Here is a 21,817-nt window from a genome sequence, read left to right on the forward strand (position 1 = left end):
TCGTTCCAGCACGAGGGCTGCGCGACTTTCAAGAGCACACCTCTCACCACCCCAGATACCGGGCCGGGCCCACGGCGACTGCAACCGAACCTGTTCGAAGGCCAGGTCCTACAGACATTACGCGCGATATGGAAGAGTAGGTATCTTTCCACATCTGTTTCACTGCAGGTGACACGCCCTTGAGGCGGCGCGCATGACTCTAACACCTACCACGAGACGCCGTGTTCCTAGGCTCTGGCTTCGAACAGCGCACGTCACGAACCTGGCCAGGGTACGTTAAATATCAATCGTACTCGTACAGCCCCGAAGCTTTTGTTTCCGAACCAGGACCATCACCCCGCCCTCGATACTCCATGCACAGCACAACACATGGCGTACATGTAAATGAATCAATACATGCATATTCACCTTGGGCTGGCGCTACGGGAGCAGAGCCACCGTCGAGAAGTACTCCACCGTTGGGATGACCCGTGTTCGAGCCGCGCAATGCAGAGACGTTGAGATCCACGGATGGTGCCGGGACAACGAGCCGAGCTGACCCACAATCAGAGTTACGCTGTGCAAGCTTCAAGGTTCCGAAGTGCCGAGTAGACAATCATACAGATAAGATAAGATACACATAAGTACAGAAAGCCCAGACCTCACGGCGACTGCACCGGTCGCAGCTCGATCGCCTCCGCCGGGGAAGTCGAGTGTCGTCCAAAGACCGCGTCCAGCTGTCTTTTCGACTGGACGCCGTCGTCCGAGGGCCTGTCTTCTGCCCACGTGGGGTCGTAGTGCGTGTGGTCCTCCGCGCCGCCGGTGCGCGTGACGGAGGAGCCTAGAGAGCCGACGACGCGGTTGAACATGATCGTGTTGACTGGGGTGTCGGAAAACAGGGAGGTCGTTTGAACGGAGCGCCGGTTGATGGATTGCAGGCGGAGGAGGAAACGCGAGACGAGGATCGACGTGAGCCTGTGCGCGAGCGACGGGATCAATGGTTGTGAGAGCGGGGAAAGTGTGTAGGGGAGCGCACGGGTCGGTGAAGATGGTCACGTATGACACGGTGGTGCCAGGTTGATCGATCTGTGTGGTAGCACGGCTGTCAAGTCTTGGGATGTGAGGGAAGGATGGAAACTCACAGCCATGAGCGTAAAGGCGAGATGGAGCGCGTTCATGATCAGCAGGACGCTGTTCGCGGAGACGTCAGTCGCAACTATCAAGGCGGACATGACGACCAAGAGTCGGACGCGTACATGAAGTAAATGGTACCTATACAACAGTGAAAAGTCAGATACGTCCCGCAGCCTCGACTTCGGAATTCCAACATACCGTCTCTGAGTAACACATTCGCGAATGTGTCCCGTTGGAATAGCCGTGTGAGTTTTTGGTTTCCCCAGAGCTCATGCCAGGTGACGAGGACAAGGAGGACGTCTGCGGCCATGAGACATGATCGAGAGGCAATGGTCACTGTTCAAAGCCGTCAGCATTTATTATTTATGGGGCTGAACCACATACAACTGTGAACGGAGAGTGAGTAGCGCATGCTGTGTGAAAGTGAGAGTACATACTTGAGTCCAAGTGCGTCGCTCACGGAACTCGTTCCTACGCATCCCAAGTCTGGCAAAATGACCCCACTAGTCTCGACAACTTCGACCTACGATTCGGTATTAGATACAACAAATGCCTGTGGCAGAAAGACTCAAGAACGCACCATGTTGATTCCGAAGGGGACCATAGATAGCAGAAATATGAGTATCGAAACTGGGCGATTGCGGTTAAGTGCAAACGCTCGCATTCCGGAAAAGGCTGGAAATTATGACGTGCGTTATTGACGGCCGGAACGCAGTGTCGATCATGTGCGCACCTGCCCACGGTAGATACTGAGCAACGTCCAACGCCTCGTCGGCTTGAGCAGCAGCGGCACACCTGCATTGAAGTCAATCGGAGCATCATGGACTGCACGATATGACATACCCCTTGAAGGTGAGTTAGCAGATACTCAGCCTTACGACGGGTACACGTACTGCATCCGATAATGGCACCCAGCTCGACGCCAGAGAGAATAGTAGATATGCCAAGGTGATGTATCGATTGGCGAAAAACAGAATGGATGCTCCCGAGAACTTGCGTTTCCAGAAGTACTCCACCTCGTCTGACAAGGTGACGAGGTACTCGTACATAACCAGAACTGTGAAACTATCAGCGCGTGTCGAGGAGGACGAAGAAGAATCTTACCTGTCACGACGGTGGCACAGTATCCCTGGATGAGGCTGCGCAGAGGCATACATGAGCACACGGGTTCCATCCATGAACCGAGAGGATGGCCAGGGCGCACAATTCGCTGAATTCCTGGATGGCTTCTGCGTCGTCTGCCGAAGACATTGTGGGAGAGGGGAAGCGATGGCAAGGCGTGCGCGCGGGTCGAGGTGTCGAGGGAAAGAAGAGTGTCGCTTTTTGTAGCCGCCTTCTCAGCAGCTCCCCCGGAGGGTTTACTGTCCATGCCCAGCAACGCGCCGGCGATCGGTCAGCTGGGGCGTAGATTGGGGGGCGGGGGGCGGAGAAGTAAAGCCTCTTTAGCAGCGAGGCGCCTCCTGGACGAGGCGCTTCACGCCATCGCCCTTGAATGCGTGGACCGTAAGTTGCCGGCCCAGGATGCACTATCATCCAGAGAGATGGCAATGCCACCGGCGCAGCGGGGATGTGCCTTGGATGATTCATAGCGAGTTGGTATACGGCATCATTGAAGGCAACGCAATGAGATAATGAGTCAGTGTTTGATTGCGGCGCGGGGGAGAAGTTTTCAAATCAAACGTACCGAAGTCCTTCAACGCTCTATCGCTTCCCCATCAGGAAGGCCGTGTTGAAAGCATGCGAAGCCCGCTATGCTACGTGTCTGAGTCCCCTAGTGATAAAGTTGAGCAAAGAAGTCCTCGATGGAACTAGAGATCATGAAAAAAGTCATCAGTGAACTCAGAGGACCAAGATCAGAGTCTTCTTGCCAAATGGCGGGAATTCTCCACTGTGGAGTGCTCTGGGTCTCCTTTGTGAAAACATGGACATCCTTGGCGCAACAATGTGGGATTAGTGGGTGTGCTGGAGCCGAAGGGGATATCGGCTGGCAATTTTGTTGAACGACGGCAAAAGAGCATGCACTTGTGGGAATCGAACCTTGCCAGCGGCATCTTCCGGACTTATCCCACGTGGTGCGCTGCCCGTTGAACTTGCCTCAAGCGGCAAGCCTCAAGGTGTTCGTCGAGGAGTATCGATAGGTCTTGGACAATGAGCCCTTTATACTCACCAGATTTCGATGGGCAGTCTCACATCCTGCAAAGTTTTACATAAGTCGGAGGACAGTAGGACGGCATAAGTATGAAGAGCCTTACCTGGAGATCGGCCGGGTCAACAGTCTTCCCCAAGGCCCCCATAGCATGGATTGGGGTGGGTGAGAGTATGTGCTTCTAGTAATGCCATGGGGCCTGGTTTCGTGTCATCTGGTGAACCGCAAGATGATAGAACAATGCATCTAGCATTGCCTGCAATGCTCGCAACGCAGAATACAGCCAAGGTCAGCATAGCCACGAGAAGCTGTACAATCGACTGGTTTGCTACGATGCCATACCAGAAGAGACCTGGGCCACTCAAGTTGTGCACGCACCACACACGACTTCATCCCCTCCCTGCACATAACATGTCTTCGGTCGGTGCCAAATGTCCAAAGAACCCACACGGATGCAAAACACGAATCCGATGCGATAGGAAAGCGAATCAATACATGCGTGGAAAACATACAAACGCTCGCGCTCAGCAGCCTAGGCCTCAGCCCTTCCACGACGGCACATTCGCCGCCTGCGCGCTCCCCGCGGGCACCCTCCGCGCCCCGCCCTTCGGAGCCGCCGTCCTCCCCTGAGCCGCAGCGCGCGTCCGCGCACCAGCACCACCAGCGGGTGGCTTCGGAGCCGCCGTCCCACGCTTCTCGCGGGAGGACGCCGCGGACCCTGAGCTCTTCGTGCTTCCTGTGGACCCGGAGCCCGCGGCCACAGCGGGCGCGGGTGCAGACAGCTTGACGCGCTTCACGTTCTCCTTCTCGAGCGCCGCGCCCGCGCGCGTGCGCGGGTTAGGCTTCGCTGGAGGCGCGGGCGCAGGCGCCGCCTTGCCTTTGCCCTTGTTCGCTGGCGCTGGGGGGGCTGGCGCCACCTTCTTCGTCGCGGGAGGCGCGGGCTGGGTCTCGCGCAGTGGGTAGTCGTCGCTGCTCTCGGACACCCCGAGTTCCTCGGCGAGGCTGCGCACGGGCGGCGGTAGCGCGACGTCCATCTCGAACGAGGACTCGCTCGTCTCCGCGAGCGCGCCGAGGCGGTCGCCTTCAGGGCTGTCGGGGGACGCGCCGAGCATGAGGATGCGGGAGAGCGGACTGGGCTTGACCGGGGAGTAGGCGTGGGTCATGCGTTGTGCAAATGGCTTCGCCATAGGGAAAGGTCGCGCGACGGGGGTGTGGGGTACGGGAGGGGCTGAGGAACTTGCGACAGAAGAGGACGTGGAGGGTGCGGTACTGCTGGATGATGATGACCATGACGATGATGATGCGGCGCCGGCGGAAGGCGATGGGTCCGAGTCGGCTTCCATGCTGCCGTCGACGCTGGTGAATGGGGGAATCTGGAGCTTCGGAATTGGGGGTAATGGAGGGAACACAGAAGGCTCTGCGAAAATCGAGGGAAGCGCGGCAGCGGGAGAAGGGGGAGGGAGCACGAATGCGCTGGTAAGATGTGCTGGAGAAGGGGCGGCAGGTATCGTCATACTGGTCTTGAACTCTGGAGGAGGGCGCCGGGGCGATGGTGGGGCAGAAGATACGGGGACAGCGGATGGGAGGACTTCTGTTTCGTAGGAAGACGACACCTTGGCTTTGACCTTGGCTTTGGGTGTAGGGGCAAATGCTCCAAGTCCCGAAGACCGTCGTGATGCCCGCGACTTACGTGCGCCCGCAGCAATGCTCTTCAGCTTTCGAGGTGACTTCCGTGGACTGCGGGTTCGCAAAGTGACTGACGGAGGAACCTCGGCCAGCTGCGACGAGGAGCCCGCAGTAGGTATTGGAGTTGGCGGAAGTTCTGCCAGCATCATCTCCACCTCCCATGCTCGCTTCTCTTCAAGCAGCTTCAATCGTTCCGCCTAATCGCAACGCTTAGACACGCTGATGTGGAAAGGAGCAAAGAATGCGCACCTCTATTGCTGCCTTCTCCTTGCCTAATCGTATCGCAGCCTCGGTGAACTTCCGACGCTCCTCCTCGAGCTGCTTGAAACGCTCCTCCAGTCGAGCCTTCTCCTCATCGCACACCGTGGATGTCATGAGGTCTACGCTCATCTCGGCTACGTTGCTCGCCGCCAGTCGCTGTTCTTCCGCGAACCGGTCGAATAGTTCTTGGGTTTGAGCAGCAGATGCGGCTGCCTGCTTCTGGGAATTGTCTGTTTCGACGAGTGAGGATGGAATCCGAAGGACGCAGATGGAACGTACCAAGCTCTTCACGCAATTTGTCGATGACACCCTGTAATCGCTCAAGTTCCGCGCTCTCAGATGCTCGAGAAGGATTTTGAACAGATGTCTTCTGTTTCCGGGGGCAGTTGCATAGCGGCGGTTCAGTCTTTTGCGAAAGGCTGCCGCGCAAAGACTTGAACAGGGAGCTGAAAGTTTCACTGGCAGACTCTACCGGAGATTCGGGAAAGAGCGAGCTTGACAGGATAAGAGATGGCTTTCCGAGTACTCAGCATGAAACGGCGCATACAGTGAGTAGCTACGCACCTCTTCAACCGCACCAACTTGCCTGGCCGAACAAACTTCGTGTAAAACGTTCTGAAGCCCATTCGCGGCCGACAGCAGCAAATCCCTGAGCCTCCTGTTCTGTTCCAGCAGCTCCTTCCTTGCTGCCTCTGCTTGCTCGAGAGCGACGTCCAGGAAACCCGTACCCTGGCCATGCATTTGCACGTCGGAAGCCTCGGCGGCCTCGAGATTAGCACAGCTGAGTCCTGAGCGCAGGCTGCTAGCCTTGAGTTGGCTGTCCGATAGCTTGCCCCATCGCTCGATCATACGCTCTTTCTCCTTCTCGAGCTTCTTTATCTCAGTCTGATGGGTTCCACGTAGAGATTGAAGACTGGTGCGGGTGCGCTGTAACTCGGCGGTAGTGTGCTTATGGGCGTTCTCGGAAGACTGAAGGGACTTGGTGGCAGCACTGGATCATAGGTGCGCATAAGTTGAGGTCGGATCGATGGGGAGGGAACCAAAACAGTTGGAGAAGGCGGATGAGAGAGACGTACGTCATGCGAGTCTTGTGCAGGTTCATCTCTCGTTCTGCGTTCCCTGCCTTCTCGTTCTCCGACTTGTACATAGAGGTAAGACGTTCATGATCATAAGAGAGGGTGCGAAGCTTGGTCGTGAGGTCTTCTGTCCGCGACATATCATCCTGAAGGCTGTTGAGACAGACAGCGGAAGAGAGGGAGAGGGCCACTCACGACGCGTTGACTCAACATCCCAAGGATACACTTCACCACCCGATCTGTATCGTCCTTCCCCAGACCATCCAAAGACAGACCCGCGTCGTGCAAGAACCCATGGGATAGAAGCTGAGAGTTGACATACTGAAGACTTGAGGTCGAACAGTACGAGTCGGTCGACGGGGCTTCCGAGAAAGGGGATCCCAGCTCAGGGAAGGACGCGTCGAAAGCCCAATGAACGAGTTTCTTCGGCGTCGCTGCAGGCATGGCGTATGGCCAGGGGCTGTGCGTAGTCCCCGTTTTCTACGCCGCGTGGTGTCACAGAGGAAAAGGGCGAAAAGGAAGAGGTAGGGGGACAGGAGAACGAGAATTAATCCACGAGTCTGTCAAGAGACGGTTGAACGCATCGACGCGCCTGGCACGTGACCGAGGCGTGGGAAGAGGCTCCATCCTTACTCTAACAGCCGTTCCAACGGATCTCTGGCAATCTACTACATCCCATCCCTCTCTCAGGTGTTCCGGCTTCTAGCCCGCCTGCTTGTTCCGTTGCGCACATGCAATCCAAGCCTCCTCAGCCAGTCAATGCACATGCGTCTACGAGGCCGCTCAGATGTCGTCTTACGTCATGACATTGATTTCTCGTCCATCTATGGATACAAGTATCACCGCACAATCTTCGAGGCGGTGTACTTTTCCTGAACCTATGGGGCGCATCCCTTCAGCTCTTCCTCCTCTACTTGTCGGCTCGCTTTCAAACGAATGTCGCACTCTGCCGATTTCGAGGTACATACGTCTCTTCTGTACCGGATGTGAACAGGTAGCTGACGGCGCCATTTCTGGTCCCAGTCTTTTCATCTGGCGTCCAGGCCTGCCAGTCGAAGAGCATCACCTGTGTCCCTCACCCCTGCCGGCATTCAGCAGACTCTCACAGACTCCTACATAGCAGAGGCAAGAGCCACGGAAGACGATTCCGTGGCAACCCGCAGCCCTCGCTCCTCACGGTTCAGCGGTAGCAACCTCAGTCACCACGTACACATACTTCCACTCTCCAATTATTCCTCTGTACCAGTCAATACCTTTGCTGAGAGCAAGGACGGTCATTTCCAGCGTTCTGTGAGTCCTACCTTTGTCCATCTCCAGTGGCTTGCCTCTCAGATGTGCATTCAGGCGCATCCCAAGACCAGAGACGAAGCGCCCCCGCCCCGGGACGCGCTGGCGGCTATTCCTGGAGTGAATTCTCAACCGGCCGAGGCTTGGGTTGAATGCTTGAAGGTCCTACGAGAATATGACGAACAGATGGTGAGGGGCTGGAAAGAAGACGTCGATAGTCTTTTAGTATTCGTGAGTGTGGTATTACACTGCATTCCGTTTGAGCCGTCTAAAGCCTCTCATAGGCTGGTTTATTCTCGGCTGTCGTGACTACGTTCAACGTGGAAGCATACAAGCTCTTGCAAGAGGACTCAGAAGAAGCGTCCGCCGATCTGCTGCGTCAAATTTCCATGCAACTTGCTTCCGGAGCACAGCCCAAACCATCAGACGTCTTCCAGCCCGAGGCTCGGTCCATTAGAATCAACATATTGTGGTTCTCAAGCCTCGTACTCAGCTTGATATCCGCCTCAGTCGGCATCCTCACAAAACAATGGCTCCGCGAATATATCAGCAACTCCGCCAGTTCAACTCGAGAGAACGCCCGTATCCGACAAATACGCCACGAAGGCTTCGTACGCTGGCGCATTCCACTCACGATCGCTCTCCTTCCAGTATTACTCCAAGTTGCACTTGCTCTTTTTTTAATCGGGCTACTCGATCTCCTCTGGAGCTTGGACAATAGAGTTGCCAGCGTCATCACAACCCTCGTCGCCATATCACTGGCATTCCTCGTTGTCACCACCATCCTACCCACCTTCTCGATATCCTGTCCATATAAGTCACCGCAGTCCCTAGGAGTCTTTCTCATTGTCCAATCTCTACGCTGGCTTAGCTCCTGGGTCGCCACCAAGCTGTACTCTTTCATGGGCTACAGTCATCGCCAATGGCCTTTGTATGTCAACGTTTCTCTCTTCAAGAATCGCCGTCGTCGCACCCTTGCAGGCTGGCTTCGCTCCTTCATGGAGGAGAAACATTGCACCAACTGGCGAGATCGCGAGAAGGCGATGGCTCGTGAAGATGAGGCGGCTTTGGACGCCCGCATCTTGGTGGACGCCGACGAGACTTTTATGGACGACGATTTCCTTGAACACGTTTTACGACCATGCCTTGCTAGCACCGGCCATTCTACTCTGGGAAACAGCCTCTTTCGTATCGCGACCCATCGATCAGACCACGTGCAAGATGGCGACCCGCACTGGAGGCACACAGATGACGCCGATGGAGGGGTCAACCTGCTTCTTCACATCGTTATAGACTCGCTCACCGCTCGTGATCAATATGACTCTACCACGGTGTCCATGCTCACAGTTGCCAACAACCTTTGCCGCGCAATTCCCTTCGAGAAAGGGCATCCCGATACTCTCTGTCTCTATCAACGCCTGTTCGACGCCTTGTCAAGCTACCTTGCGAAGGAAAGTCTCGTCCAGCGCGCCTCATTTGGACTCATGCGTAGCGTGTGGTTTCGCTCTACTGCCGATGTTTCCCCTTCAGGTACGTTTCTTGTTCATGCAATGATGATCTCAGTCTCATAGGGTCCCTTTCTCCGTTCTAAGTCATCCAGAATATAGCGACCTTCGCTCATGCTTCCAAGGTGGCCAACGACATTGCCACGTTTCAGCTCGCGTGCGAAATGGCGCTAGCCTTCTCCACCGCCCCCAACTTTCCCAGTATAGCATTCAACGCGGTCCGCCCATCGCTGCAATTGATCTTACAGGACCTCGAGGCCCATTTTTCGGCACCCTCAACGGCCGCACAAGCTCTGCACTCCTGCGACGCTATCCTACCCCGATCCCCTCTCCAGCCGGCGGTCGACGTAGACCCGCTCCCAGGCCAGAGCGCGGCGATCCTGCTCTCTCTTGAAGAGCTCATGCAGCTCGACCCGGACCTCTTCACGCCTAAGCTCGAGAGCATCCTTTCGCGCGTCGACGTCCCCGACAACGCGAGCATGGAGAGCGTCCTCCGCCGCCGGCTTGCGTGCGCGCGCGACGCGCGCCGCACGCGCGTTCTCCACTGGCGCCCGCGTACAGCCCAGCGTCGCAGAGCCATCGACGTTCGCGCGGGCAACGTCGCTGAGAACCTCAACCTCCTGCTTCCGGATACTCCTATCGTACCAAACACCGCCGAGGTCTACGACGGTTTTGTCGCTGATCCGACCTGGCTGCGGCCTGGAGGTTCCCTTGGAGGCAGCCCTCGAGCCAGTCCTACAAGCCCCGCCATCGAGATACCCAGTGGAACCGTGGGCACTGCACTGGAGCAGAGCCCGACTTTGCCGAAGCTGGAAATGGACATCACCCTCTTCCCCATCCCAGAGTCTCCCGAGTCAGTTGCCGCGGGCCGCCGTGGCGGCGCTGCGAGAGGCGACTCGCCCCGCACTCCTGTTGGCGCCCACACAGCTCCGCGCACAATGCCCGGCGGTTCTGCAGATCACCATCAGCATCACCGCCATCCCTCTCGTGCTTTCCTACCGAGCCCCGAGCCCCTGAACTGGTCCCCCTTCTCGTGCTCGGGACCGTTATCGGACGAGGAGTCCAGGGCCTCCCCGGGGAATTAATCAAGCAATACATACAGCCTCGGGGAGCACCGCCTGCGCCCGCATGCCGGGCCAACCGACACCTATTCGCTCAACGGCCCTCTGCGCCCTCCACAGCCCCGCCCGTACATTGCTCTTTCGGACGGACGCGCGACACACCAAAGTGGGAGGAGCCGCACCGCACCGGCGGCCGCTGTGCCTCGGACGGCGCGAGTACGTACTGTGCACTGGACGCGGCAGGTCGCCCACCCGCCCCCAACACAAGACGTGCCGACTTGCCAAGTTGCGTAGGGTGGCAGGGCGCCGCACCGCTGTGTCTCGGTGCAGCCACGACCGCATGACGTCTGCGCGATCGGGGCACTACTTAATCGCCGCCGTGCGAATCGGGGGTCGGAGGTGGGGTCGCACGCGGCGCACGGACGCGATGTGGTTCAGGTGGTCGCTGAGGCGACAGCTCCGCGCCGGGCGCCGGGAGGGAAGAGTCGTCCAGCATGTTCTAGGTTCAAAGAAGACGCGCTGCGTGGGCTGCGTTTTGCGGGGAGGGGCAGGCCGCCCATGAGCTCGGGGCTCTGTATGGTGTATATCACGGTGTTGGGATCAGAACCCCTGTGGTTGGAGCGCGTGAGCAGGCACTTGCCGAACGCACTTATCAATGCATGACAGGATGTGGACGGTCCGCGACCTTGGCCGGAGAAGAGGCGAGTCCCAAGAGGTGTACGAAGCATGGTCGGTGTTTCGATATTCAATATTGGCTCTTGTTCCCAACTTGAACCTTGAAGTTGACATTGAGACAGATGGGCTTCAGTTTGTGGCGGCCGATCAGGTCCGAAAGCCAAGGTCCATTGTTCGTCCACAAGGGCTCAAGCGAACAAGAATGGTGAGCGCGGCTGAACTGTCGCAACACGCTCACATCTCGTAACAGGCCGCTGTCGCTGTTTTTCGACAGGGAAAGCGCTTTAGCACGACGTCCTGGGACTGAGGAAGGCCGCGGCGAGGTGTACGTATCCCATTCAGCATGCCATCTCCAGCGAAGCCAAAAGCATGATGTTCTCTCGGGGAGACGCGGAAATCCGGCGGTACTCCGTTCCGGTGCTGATTTCGTGACAGGAGAATCAAAGAAAGTCAAGGCTGTACTCTCTGCCTCGTTGTAGGTCCCTTCCAGTCTCGCACGGCGTACCCAATACAACAGATTCCTGTCCCACCAAGGCATGGACCGCTGGCGAAAGGTATTGTGTCAGCGTTAATTGCGGCGGTTCGGCGGCCCACAGAGGCGCTCCCGCATCTGCCGAAATGTGGTTTGTCGGCGCCCGCGCTTCTGTGATACGCAGCATTCGCTAACCGTTCTTCCCAGCTCTGAACACCGGATAATAGAAGACGTGTGATTTTGAGCAGTGAGGATTTGGCCGTCAACTACCTCGAGGATAGTACGGTTCCAAGGAGGAAGGTCAGCGCCATCGAGTGCGCAAATGCTACACCGGTCAGGGTATTTGGCGACGACGCTATGACATATGTACGTTGCTAAAATTGCTCCAACTGTCACCGATACACCGGGTTTTTGTCAGCCGGGCTATTACACGCAATCGCTGGTATCACCGCCATATGCCAACGGTCAATCCTCCGGTCGGTGGAATGGCTAGTGAAGGCAAGCCCTGAAGGTCGACACATGTCATATAGTGCCTCTGCCGTAACGAACAGTTCCACGCGCCACCTCACTGTACGGCATGAGAGCGTCTCAGTTGATATCTGGTGTATGAAGGCGTCACTGATGTACTTCAGACATGCAGTAGTCGATGCCGTTTCGCAGTGTGCTACGCGCCAGAGCTCGGAAGGCACATGGCGGTCACGGCATCTGTCCTGGCTCCGCGGCTATGACTTCGGAGTGGTTTCCATCCGGTTTTCTGGCGTCAGATATGCGCAAATTCTTTTCTTGAGTCGCTTGGAAATTCCTGGAACCATTGTATGTCAATCAAATATTCTTGCCGCAGTGGCAGTCTTGATGCAGCCGGACTTGTGACCCTCATCCCGCAGAACATGCCAGCTTGAGAAAGCTGCATATGAGGCGTCATTGTGAGCGAGTCGGAGCAACATGGTTCGAAGACAGTCACAAGGCGGGTGTGCGGTGTACATTGGCCGACAAACAGAGACAGGCGCCGGTGTCCACCTGTCCTCGATCCGAGCACCGCCACTTTTCGAGCCTGCTCTTTCCCGCCATCAGCAAGGCATCACGCTCGTCGAGACCACCTCACTGCTCCGTCCACGTTCCCACCTCGCATGCTTGTTCTGCGCACAGCAGCCCTTGTCCCACGCCCGTCCACAACAGACGTCCGCCTAACAAGCATCCACGCCGGCCTGGACCTCAGCAAGCGACCAGCGATCGCCAGTCTGTTCACGCGGTTTCCCAATGCAATCTCCCGGGATCCATCCGGGGCGACGAAAGTCGCTGCGAGGCTGACGGAGGCTGTAGCTCAGTCGAGGCACCCGGATCCATCTTGGGCTGGCGCCTCGTGCCGATAGGGGCGCGCTACACCACGCTCGCGAGACTCCCTTCCTTACCTTCCGAATCAATGTTTGCTCTTCTGGCCCGCGAGGCGTGCGAGCAACGCCATCCGAGGCTCTGGCTCGGCGCCCAGGGTCTTCGAGTAGATCAAGATGTGGTCAGATGTGGATTGGGAAACCGATCCTGTTGACTCAGTGGCACGTGGAAAAGTGTGTCCACCGTAACTGGTATGTTACTTGGGTTGAACCTGTCCCCCGCGCCTCGAGGACATATATATATATGTTCACTTTGCTTCCTTCAGTCCTCACCAGCTCTCTCAATACCTCTCGAGTCGTTCCTCGCCTCACCCCCGACACCAGCGAGTTATTCTTCGCCTTTCTTCAACTAGCCTCACAATGTCGATTCAGCGTAAGTAGACCCCGTCGTCCACACTTCTTGTGAGGAAGATAATGATACTGACGTCTTTTCAAACAGACTGGAGAATGGAGCTCAACGCCTTCGTTCAGAAGCACCGTGTCTCTCACCTTCTCGTCTACCGAGATGCAGTACAAACCGGTCCACCTCAACGGCCGACTTGGACCGTCTCTGTCGTCTGTCAGTGTGACTCAATCTGAAGGGTTCCCCGTGCTGACAAAAACGTTGTAGATAATGGCCACGAATATGGCAAGGGGAGCGCACTTTCCATTGGGGAGGCCAAAGAACTCGCCGCTGAACAGTGCCTCCGCCGACTATGCGGCGGTGCGTGAACATTCGACTTCGGCAGACGCGCATGTTCGATTAGGGAAGCCTCTGCCGGCTCGCTCTGCCCGAGATCTGCTGTACTATTACTTCACTCAGCGAGGGCAGGGGAGGGGGTAGTGGACGGGTCGGAACTATACGTTACTAATCACCGAATCGAGGATCTTCTTGTACATAGTCACTACACTCTGGAACAAACACACTAATTGTTGCGCATCGGCACAATGACCTTCCTCCCCACCACCTTGGATGCACGGAGCTCCTCGATGACCTTGTCGGTGTTCTCTAGCTGCTCGGTCGTCACCACGGGGGTAATGGTACCCTGGAGTCAGAGCGGAGAAAAGGTGAGCATAAATTAAATGTGATCGTTGACGAGCGGAACGCACCTTCTTCAACAGCTCCAGGGACGCTGCGAGGTCGCTCTTAGAGCCATACAGCGACGTCAGCACTGTGTTAAGTAAAATTTTGCGTTTATCATCACATCAACAAAAGATCATCACGACATCGCGCACGGAGCGCATACGCTCACCATGCGTCCGAAAGAGAAGAAGTGTCGCAGGGCTGAACGTGAACGTCTCGCCCGACACCCCGACCTGTTCGCAGTGGGAAACCCCGCGTCAGCTCTACCGTCTCCGCAACACGCCCGGACGCGCCAGGGCCTCGCGCTCCACTCACAATGACAATCACCCCGGGCGGCCCGACGCTGCTGATTCCGACGTTCTTCACCGCCTCTTGCGCGAGCGCGAATGCTGGGGGGCCGCACGAACCATCAGCAGTGCGCTACGTGTGGCCCAGGCGCTACCTCAGTCTCAGGCTCGAGGCGCACGGCAGCCCGCACGGACGAAAGGAGCCCTATATCCGCCGCCCGCCGCCCGCCGCGCCCTGTGACGCCCACAGTCCACCGTCCGCGTGGACGAGCACGCCGACGGGACCGCGTGCGCGTCCAGGGCCCCAAACCGGACCCGCGGCTGGCACCCTGGACCCTGGACCCTGGACGGAGTGACGTCTGCGCCACGCGCCACGCGACACGCGACGAGGACTCGAGCACTCACACTGCGCGCACGACACGAAGTCGAACACGACGTCGACCCCGAAGCGGCCCGCGGCGCCCACGGGCTGTGCCGCGAACCTGGCCTCGAGCTCGGACGGGTGGAAGGCCTGGGTGGCGCCGAGCCGCAGCGCGAGCGCGCGCGCGGCGGGCTTGTAGTCGCACGCGAGCGGCGAAGACGGTCGCGCCGTACGCGCCGGCGAGCTGCACGGCCTGGTGGCCGAGGCCGCCCACGCCGTAGACGAGCACGCGCTTGGTGGTGCCCGGGCGGAGCTGTGGAGGGGCGAAGGCGATCAGGTCGGGCGTCGGGGTCGGTTTGTTCAGCGGGAGACGCCGACAGATGACGGGGTGGCCGCTGAGGCTCACCTGGGCGAGGTTGTGCATTGCGTTGTAGACGGTTATGAGCGAGTCCGCCGCGCAGGCGGCGATCTCGGGGGCGAGTCCATCGGGCTGCGAAGAGGACGGACATGAGCGTAACAAGAGCTGCACTCGGAGATGGACACGAACGACAGGGACAAGGTTGCTCGCGTCCACGGTGATGTACTCGGCAAAACCGCCGTTCAACCCGAGCCCGATGCTATCAGTGAACTCCGGAAGGCCAGGCAGCGGGTTGGGCCCATGTGGCACGATGGCCCAGATGGCGTACAATTTGCCAATGTCGATGCCGACTACGTCTGAGCCCAGTCTGTGGAACGGCGAAATCAGGAAGCGGACAGGACAACTGAGCAAGGGGCAGAGCGCTCACAGGATGGCGTAGCCGACGTTCTCGTGCCCAGCGACATACGTGCGGGAGTCTGGGATGTCGTCGGAAAGGATGAACGTGTCCGAGTGGCACACGCCCGCGGCCGCAATTTGAAGTAAGACTTCGCTTGGTCCAGGGGTTGGAACGGCGACGTCCTGGATGACAAATTCGTTGTCACCATTGGAATACACGGCGGCGCGCATGGTAGAGGGTAGAGCGGTCATGATTGCAGATGAGAGTTGGGCTTTGAGGACTAGGGAAACTTGGGGGATTTGACTGATTGAGGAGACGGTCGACAAAATGAGAGCCTTTATACTCCAATAGGGCTCTTAGCTGTAACACGAAATCGCTCAGGAGCTGTAGCGAGAAGCACTGAGCTCCGTGAGCGCAAGCCTAGAGCCTGCGTAGAATGGAGCGCGGGGTGAACGAGTGTCCTCCGAGTTTGAACGGGCGCTGGGCGCGACGAGCATCTATTCAATGCGAGCGTCATAGATCCACTAGCTCGAAGACGAACCTACCAGCGCACAGATGCCCAGGCGAAGCCGAGAGCCATTCCAAAGCCACTGTGATCAAGCAAATGCGGACGAAGCGTTCAGACGAGCTCACCTCAAGCCAGTGGTACGCCCGCCGAACCGCCACCACGCCGAAACCCCACCTGCTTGCACCGCACCAGGCAGCACTCCCTCCCCGGTGCTCGAGAGTGCTCCAGCAGGGCGTCCGGACCGCGCGCGCGCGCGCCTCGTCCGGGGATCAAGTAGTCGCGGAGGCGGAGGCGCCGCTCGAGTCTCGAGCGTCGCGATGCCACTGATGCGCCCGCCGCCCGCGCGCGCACACTTCGCGCGACCGTTCGCGTTCGCGCCCACCGCTCGCGCGACAGAAGACTCCTGAGAGGCGCATGAGCTCCCAGGCAGGAATGGAGGTGCGGACGCACCCAGGGCGATCTCGTCCGGGCGATGGCGATCGAACGAAATCATAACCGTCGGGCGAATGACCCTTGCTGTTCCTTATGTAAAGGTGCCTGCTTGTCGGAGGACGTCGAGGTTGAAATTGCGGGATTTGCGCGTTGACGTCCCCACGTGGTGCAGGCGGATGGTTCGGAGATCGGCGATCATTGCGCTTGTCGTCCCTGCGAAGAGCGCGGCAGGATGAGGGAATGGGATCAACGTGGATGTCATAATGCAACCGGCGTGAGGTACGTAGTGGGCATCGCGAGGGCAGGAATCCAAGCATCAAACACGCATCCCTCAAACACGAAGGACCATGTCACGTCGAAACGAATAGCTAAAAGAATAATGAACAGGGTATTATACTAGCACAAGGGCAGGATGATCGGAACGTGGTGTCGAGGAGGGGCGTAGGTGAGTGCAACGTCTATATCATGTGACTAAGCGGGGCAGAGCAGGCGGGGCAGAAGAGCGGTCGTTAGATGCGAGCAGAGCGTGTGTGGCGATCGTATGCGAGCGACGTGGGCGGGAAAAATATGAGCAGGACGAGGATGCTTTTCGGTGGTCAGGCGGTGCGGTGGATGGGACGGAAGCACGATAGAGGCATGGGACGAGGCGTGTGTTAATGCGCAAATGGAGGAGATGGGGGATGAGGATGGAGATGGAAGCGAGGGCAACGGGCGGTAGTACTACATCTTGGAGGGGTGATGAGGTGAGGGTGGACTGGGATGAGAGCGATACGGGTACAATGGCGAGAGCGACGGCAGATGGACACCAAACAGCAGATAGTAATGAAGCAAAGACAGCACCACGAGGAACCAGAGGAAAGAAAGCATGAACATACAGACGCGAAGATCGTTGGGCGCTTAGATCAAAGACCCCGGCGGCTACGGCCCTCGTCTTCGACGGTCGTCCGCCATGGCGAGCATGCTCCTGAGACTCTTCTCCAATACTGGTTTCGTCAACACACTGAGAGAGATGGACCCGTCAGCTGCCAATCGCCCACAGCAGCAAAAGGAGAAAGAGCACTCACTGGTCCACCCCCGCCTCCAGATACTCCTGCTGGTCGGCCAACAGCGCATTGCCCGTCACGCCCACCACGAAGTCACCCCTTCCCAGCTCCCTGAGCTTCGTGACGGCCTCCAGGCCCGACATCACCGGCATCTGGTTGTCGAGGAACACGACCGCGAAGCGCGCCCCGCCCGGGCCGGCGACGCTCGCCACCGAGTCCGCGAGCGCGCCGTCGAGCGAGAGCCCGCCCGAGCCCGTGTCCTCGCTCGACGGCGTCGCGTGCGTCGTCGTGCCGGTGAGGATGAGCTCGAGCGCGACCTCGCCGTTCTCCGCGGTCGTCACCCGGCAGCCGAGCCGCGTGAGCATGCGCGACATCAGCTTCCGCGTGAGCGGGTCGTCGTCGACGACGAGCACGTTCAGCTTCGTCTCGTACTGCACCGCCGCGCCGTTCCCGCCCGCGATGGAGGAGCCGTTCGCGCCGTGAGGCGGCCCGGCCCCTGACCCTGAGGAGCCGGCGGTGGGGGCGGGGGAGACGAGCGCGCCGTCGATGGTGAAGGTCCCAGGATTCGGGAGGTGGGTGAGTTGGAGATCCGTGACGGTCTGGGACGAGCGAGCGAGCATCGGTGATGGTCGTTGCGGCATGGCCTCCAGGGGTGGTGACGATCGGTCTGTGTGCACACCCGGGGTTTCTGGGTCGTGGTGAGGGTCGGTGCCGGTTGAAGGATCGCCGATCGTTCGTGTTGGTGGACCCGCTTCGGTCGGCTTCGTTGAGATCTCGACCAGTCCTCCTTGCTCCATGATGCTATGCAAGGCCGACGAGGAGTACGAGGGGCTGAACTGGCCAGATGTTCGGAAGTGAGCGTGAGGGACCTTGGGAAGTGGGTTCTTCGTGTCTGAATGTCGAGAGCTAACCCAGTCGTCATCGTCAAGGTCTCCAGCCGAAGTAAGAGCAGGGAGGGATTTGCTTCCAACGCCGAGAGCTACACGTCCCGATGAGCCAGGCGAGACCACGTTAGAAAGCGGGGAGTACTCACGAAGCTCGACCCAGAACGTGGAACCCTCGTTGACCTTCGACTGCACGCCCAACCGACCTCCACTGAGCTTCACGATTTGACGAACGAGCGCCAGACCGAGGCCCGTGCCCTTGCCACCTTGTAACCTGCCCTGTTCCGTCTGGTTGAACGCAGCTGCAGGCGTGCCACACAATCAGCATCTGGCTCCCGAGACACAAAGCAAACCACGCACAAAAGAGCTTGCTCTGCACCATATCCTTCGGCCTGATCCCATACCCGGTATCCGACACCTCGATCCGCACCACGATCCACTCCAGCGGCGGGTTCTTCGTGTGCAGCACGTCATGCTCCTTCAGGTGCATCTTCGACAGCCGCGCCGGCTCGTCCCCGCGCGCCTCCCCGTTCTCCGCGCTGCTCAGGTCGTCCTCGCCGACGGATCGTTCCTCGTCGCCGTCGGAGTCGGACTCGTCGTACCGCGCATAGCGCTCGGGGAGGACGAGCCGGGTGCGGATCGTGAGCTTGCCGCCGGCGGGCGTGAACTTGCACGCGTTCGACGCGAGGTTGGTGATGATCTGCCGGAGGCGCGTCTCGTCCCCGACGACGATGCCGTCCTCAGAGGGCACGGACTCGAGTCGATGCTTGATCTGGCCATCGGTCTCGCCCATCGCCTCGTAGAGCGCGCGCCGGGCGACCTGCGGGCCGATCTTAGCAGACGTACGCGTGGGGGCACAAGGGAGAGGGGCACGCACGTTGTCGACAACAGGGTCGAGGTCGGTCACGAACTCGAGCCTGCGCGCGTCGGTCGCGAGGCGGAGCGGGACGAACAACGAGCGCATCACCTGGTGGAACTTGTACGGCTTGAGCACAGACTCGAACCGGCCGCTGTCCATGCGGTTGCTGCAGCACCGGATTCAGTATTTAACTATTCATCATCGCCATAGGTTCGTACGCACAAATCAAGAACGTCATTGAGCACTGAATGACAACGCCCGTACAATGGAATGATCAGCACCCTTGTGAACGACTGGAACTGAGGCAAAGGGGGCGCGTACCTTTGGACATCATGCTAAGACTGCCTTCCAGCGCCTTGAACTCGATGTCTTGCGTGATTAATGCACCGGATGCTTGCATGTTCTGCACTGCAAGCACTGCATGGAGAAGTGAGCCGCATATCGATGTGGTGGTTTCGTGCGTCACTCACAAGCCGTGTTCAGAGGGACTCGGACCTGTGCATAACGCCCGCTAGTGTCAATATCGAGAACTAAAAACTTGAAAGAGAAAAAAAAACTCATCATGGAAGACGTATCTGCCAGGAAGGATCGTATCAGTGATCTCAGGGTCCTGAGAATCAAAATCACTTACGACGTTAGACGTCGCTTCGAGTCGGCTGCTTTCCTCTCGTTCACCTGAGCCTTTTGCGTCGCGCGGAACTGGACTTTGAGCTGATCCCGGAGAGTGTACAATCGCCTCTCGGCCTGAAGGAAAAATGAGCCGGGAATATTCATAACAAAAGGGTTGAAGACACACATTCTCGCGCATATAGTGGAGATACAGCAGGAAGCCTTGGAAGAATATGACGTTAACCAGACCTGCGAACAATCAGAATCACATCCGCCGCATCAAACATGCATGCTCACTGCGAAGGAACGATGCCTTGTCGGGTACGACGAGCGCGAACGATCTATGGGTTGCATGAGCTTCAAAGCCAGAGAAGTTTACACTGGGGAACTCACAAGGCCAAGAAAAGCAGCGCGCCAAGCAATGCCGGGAACCTATGCAGCTTCAATCCGAAGAGAGCGATCGTTTGCAGGGCAGACGTATAGCTAGTCGAGAAGGTGAGTGGCGAAGTCCACGAAAAGTATTGGATACGTACTAGAAAAGCGTCAAAAAATCCTTGTTGTTGCAGTTGAAGTGGGAGTGCACCACGTTATAACTCCCACAGAGGTAGCTACGATAACATGAGCCCTGGTTCAGGGCATGTAGGACGCTTGTGCTTACATGAAGATGATCTGATAGATGGCCCATATCCAGGTGGCGAAGAAGAGGACAACCTGGTAGATGGTGTTGCGATCCCTCGGCCAGTCGTAAATCACCATGGGCGGGATGAGGAAGGTAAAAACGGGTGCGACGCCATAGAGGAAGATTTGATCGGCCAGGAGAATCGGCCTTGGGACAAAGCCGACGCCGAATGCCCAGTTCACGACAAGGAACGCCGAAGACCAGAGCGCCAAGTTCTATGAAGCAGCACGTCAGCGGACACGTCTCGCCTGCGTGAAATGAAAGGAGCAAGCGAGGTGAAAGGAACAGGCACTCGTGACGTCAGCCGAGTCGTATGCGACCAGCCTCGCCACGTGCGCTGACGACGATCGCGAGGACCACCGCGGGCGGCGAGACAGGGCTTGGCGTCGAGACACGAGTGAGCGCGTGCGCGCGTCACCTCCGCCAAAGTCTGTCTCACGCTGCTCCACCGCCATCTCTTGACCTCTCAGGCACGATGGCCGAAGAAAGACGGCCGTCGAGGCCCACAAACGCGGAGAAAGCAGCATGCAGCGCATACAAGCAGGTTTCTCCTAACGCCACGCCGCCCGAATGCAGAAAGAAGGGCGAGAGAAATCGAAACGAGACGCACCTTGCGCAAGAACCAGTTCTCCTTCGCGTAGTGCATCTCCGACTTCTCGTCCATGAACCGGGTCTGAAAGAAGGCGTGGATGAAAGGCCACAATCGCCACCGGAGGAAGATGAGAAAGCCGGCGGAGCCCCAGAAGCCCTCGGGACGGACGGCGAACGAGTCGCGGTCCGTGTTCGTGCCCCCGAGATGGTTGCTGCCCGACTTGTCTGGGGTGCCGGCGTGCTCGGAGTGGGTGACCGAGGAGCTCTTGATCTCGTCCGACCACTCGCGGTCGACGACGACCTCGTCCACGCGCTCGTCCTGCATCTCGATCGCGCCGCCCGCCGCGCCGCCGATGCGCGAGCGCGGGTAGCCGGAGCTGTCCCCGCTCTCGCCCGCGCTCTCGTCCCAGTTCGAGGAGGAGGAGGGGGCGGTGCCGGAACCGAGCTTGCGGACGAAGCGGTCCCAGTGGACGCGGAGCCCGTGCGACACCCGGGCGTTCTTCTTGGTGCGCGAGCGGTGGCCTGATAAAGTCGGGTCGTGCGAGACGGGCGTGGGCAGGATCGCGGAGTTATTGGTGGACGCGGCGGGGCGGTTTCCGTAGGAAGAGAGCTTGATGGCAGAGGGCTTCTCGAGAATGCTGCCAGGGGTGAGGTCGTCGCGCTTGGTGGACGTGGCTGACCAGGAGGCGAAGGACCGGACGGGGCGGAAGAGGGGGAGCATGGCCTTCTGAGACATGGCCGGGGCCAGGGCGAGGCAGGGCCGGAGACCGAGGCGAGGGTCGTCGCTGGATGGGCAGCGGGGAGAGGAGGTCGAGGAGAGTGGTGGTGGGAGACTGCGAGTGACCGAGGTCGAAGACGATGTCCTAAAGCCGAGCGAACGCCCGTGGACCGGGCGCCTCGGCCGCCTTATGCGGAGGGGTGGGCCTGGATTCCAATTTTCAGCCGAGGTCTCCCAGTGACGTCAGACCGGATCAGGCACGCTCCAGCGCTCGATCACTCGTCCAAGCGTGCGAGACTGGGCGGAACAGGCGGTAGTCGGGCTCAAACCCGCGATGCTTCCACTCTTCTACATCGTC

At 58.6% G+C, this 21,817-nt stretch overlaps 6 protein-coding genes across 6 annotated transcripts; 2 read left to right on the forward strand and 4 right to left on the reverse strand.

Annotated features, from left to right (window-relative positions):
- Positions 1 to 641: 641 nt before the first annotated feature.
- Positions 642 to 2,364, reverse strand: BXZ73DRAFT_76201 (uncharacterized protein; the record flags this gene model as incomplete). The annotated part of the gene is made up of 13 exons (XM_048022371.1): positions 642 to 954; positions 1,016 to 1,065; positions 1,122 to 1,170; positions 1,236 to 1,251; positions 1,312 to 1,449; positions 1,498 to 1,499; positions 1,551 to 1,636; positions 1,694 to 1,743; positions 1,847 to 1,908; positions 1,957 to 1,958; positions 2,007 to 2,170; positions 2,218 to 2,252; positions 2,318 to 2,364. The coding sequence occupies 13 exons, from the start codon at positions 2,362 to 2,364 to the stop codon at positions 642 to 644; spliced, it is 1,014 nt and encodes a 337-aa protein (XP_047879650.1).
- A 1,434-nt stretch (positions 2,365 to 3,798) lies between these two features.
- On the reverse strand, positions 3,799 to 6,726 carry BXZ73DRAFT_44244 (Afadin and alpha-actinin-binding-domain-containing protein; the record flags this gene model as incomplete). The annotated part of the gene is made up of 6 exons (XM_048019298.1): positions 3,799 to 5,142; positions 5,195 to 5,436; positions 5,486 to 5,720; positions 5,771 to 6,197; positions 6,283 to 6,428; positions 6,478 to 6,726. 6 exons carry the CDS (start codon positions 6,724 to 6,726, stop codon positions 3,799 to 3,801), a joined length of 2,643 nt encoding a protein of 880 aa, XP_047879651.1.
- A 492-nt stretch (positions 6,727 to 7,218) lies between these two features.
- On the forward strand, positions 7,219 to 10,159 carry BXZ73DRAFT_89140 (uncharacterized protein; the record flags this gene model as incomplete). The annotated part of the gene is made up of 6 exons (XM_048025183.1): positions 7,219 to 7,242; positions 7,306 to 7,480; positions 7,529 to 7,800; positions 7,854 to 9,099; positions 9,162 to 9,743; positions 9,780 to 10,159. 6 exons carry the CDS (start codon positions 7,219 to 7,221, stop codon positions 10,157 to 10,159), a joined length of 2,679 nt encoding a protein of 892 aa, XP_047879652.1.
- A 2,871-nt stretch (positions 10,160 to 13,030) lies between these two features.
- BXZ73DRAFT_99738 (uncharacterized protein) lies at positions 13,031 to 13,381 on the forward strand (the record flags this gene model as incomplete). The annotated part of the gene is made up of 3 exons (XM_048028100.1): positions 13,031 to 13,043; positions 13,110 to 13,229; positions 13,281 to 13,381. 3 exons carry the CDS (start codon positions 13,031 to 13,033, stop codon positions 13,379 to 13,381), a joined length of 234 nt encoding a protein of 77 aa, XP_047879653.1.
- A 194-nt stretch (positions 13,382 to 13,575) lies between these two features.
- BXZ73DRAFT_89134 (N-benzyl-3-pyrrolidinol dehydrogenase) lies at positions 13,576 to 15,366 on the reverse strand (the record flags this gene model as incomplete). The annotated part of the gene is made up of 9 exons (XM_048025180.1): positions 13,576 to 13,695; positions 13,760 to 13,821; positions 13,903 to 13,966; positions 14,049 to 14,122; positions 14,426 to 14,573; positions 14,602 to 14,694; positions 14,788 to 14,871; positions 14,929 to 15,106; positions 15,167 to 15,366. The coding sequence occupies 9 exons, from the start codon at positions 15,364 to 15,366 to the stop codon at positions 13,576 to 13,578; spliced, it is 1,023 nt and encodes a 340-aa protein (XP_047879654.1).
- Positions 15,367 to 16,994: 1,628 nt separating this feature from the next.
- On the reverse strand, positions 16,995 to 21,462 carry BXZ73DRAFT_44250 (uncharacterized protein; the record flags this gene model as incomplete). The annotated part of the gene is made up of 15 exons (XM_048019299.1): positions 16,995 to 17,076; positions 17,141 to 18,098; positions 18,153 to 18,305; positions 18,364 to 18,823; positions 18,881 to 19,028; positions 19,085 to 19,106; positions 19,184 to 19,279; positions 19,333 to 19,373; positions 19,494 to 19,606; positions 19,659 to 19,720; positions 19,769 to 19,812; positions 19,865 to 19,954; positions 20,005 to 20,079; positions 20,130 to 20,365; positions 20,761 to 21,462. The coding sequence occupies 15 exons, from the start codon at positions 21,460 to 21,462 to the stop codon at positions 16,995 to 16,997; spliced, it is 3,282 nt and encodes a 1,093-aa protein (XP_047879655.1).
- Between the last annotated feature and the right edge of the window lie 355 nt (positions 21,463 to 21,817).

The sequence above is a fragment of the Epithele typhae genome (assembly GCF_022376455.1).
Source record: "Epithele typhae strain CBS 203.58 chromosome Unknown BXZ73scaffold_13, whole genome shotgun sequence".
Classification (NCBI taxonomy): Eukaryota; Fungi; Basidiomycota; class Agaricomycetes; order Polyporales; family Epitheliaceae; genus Epithele; species Epithele typhae.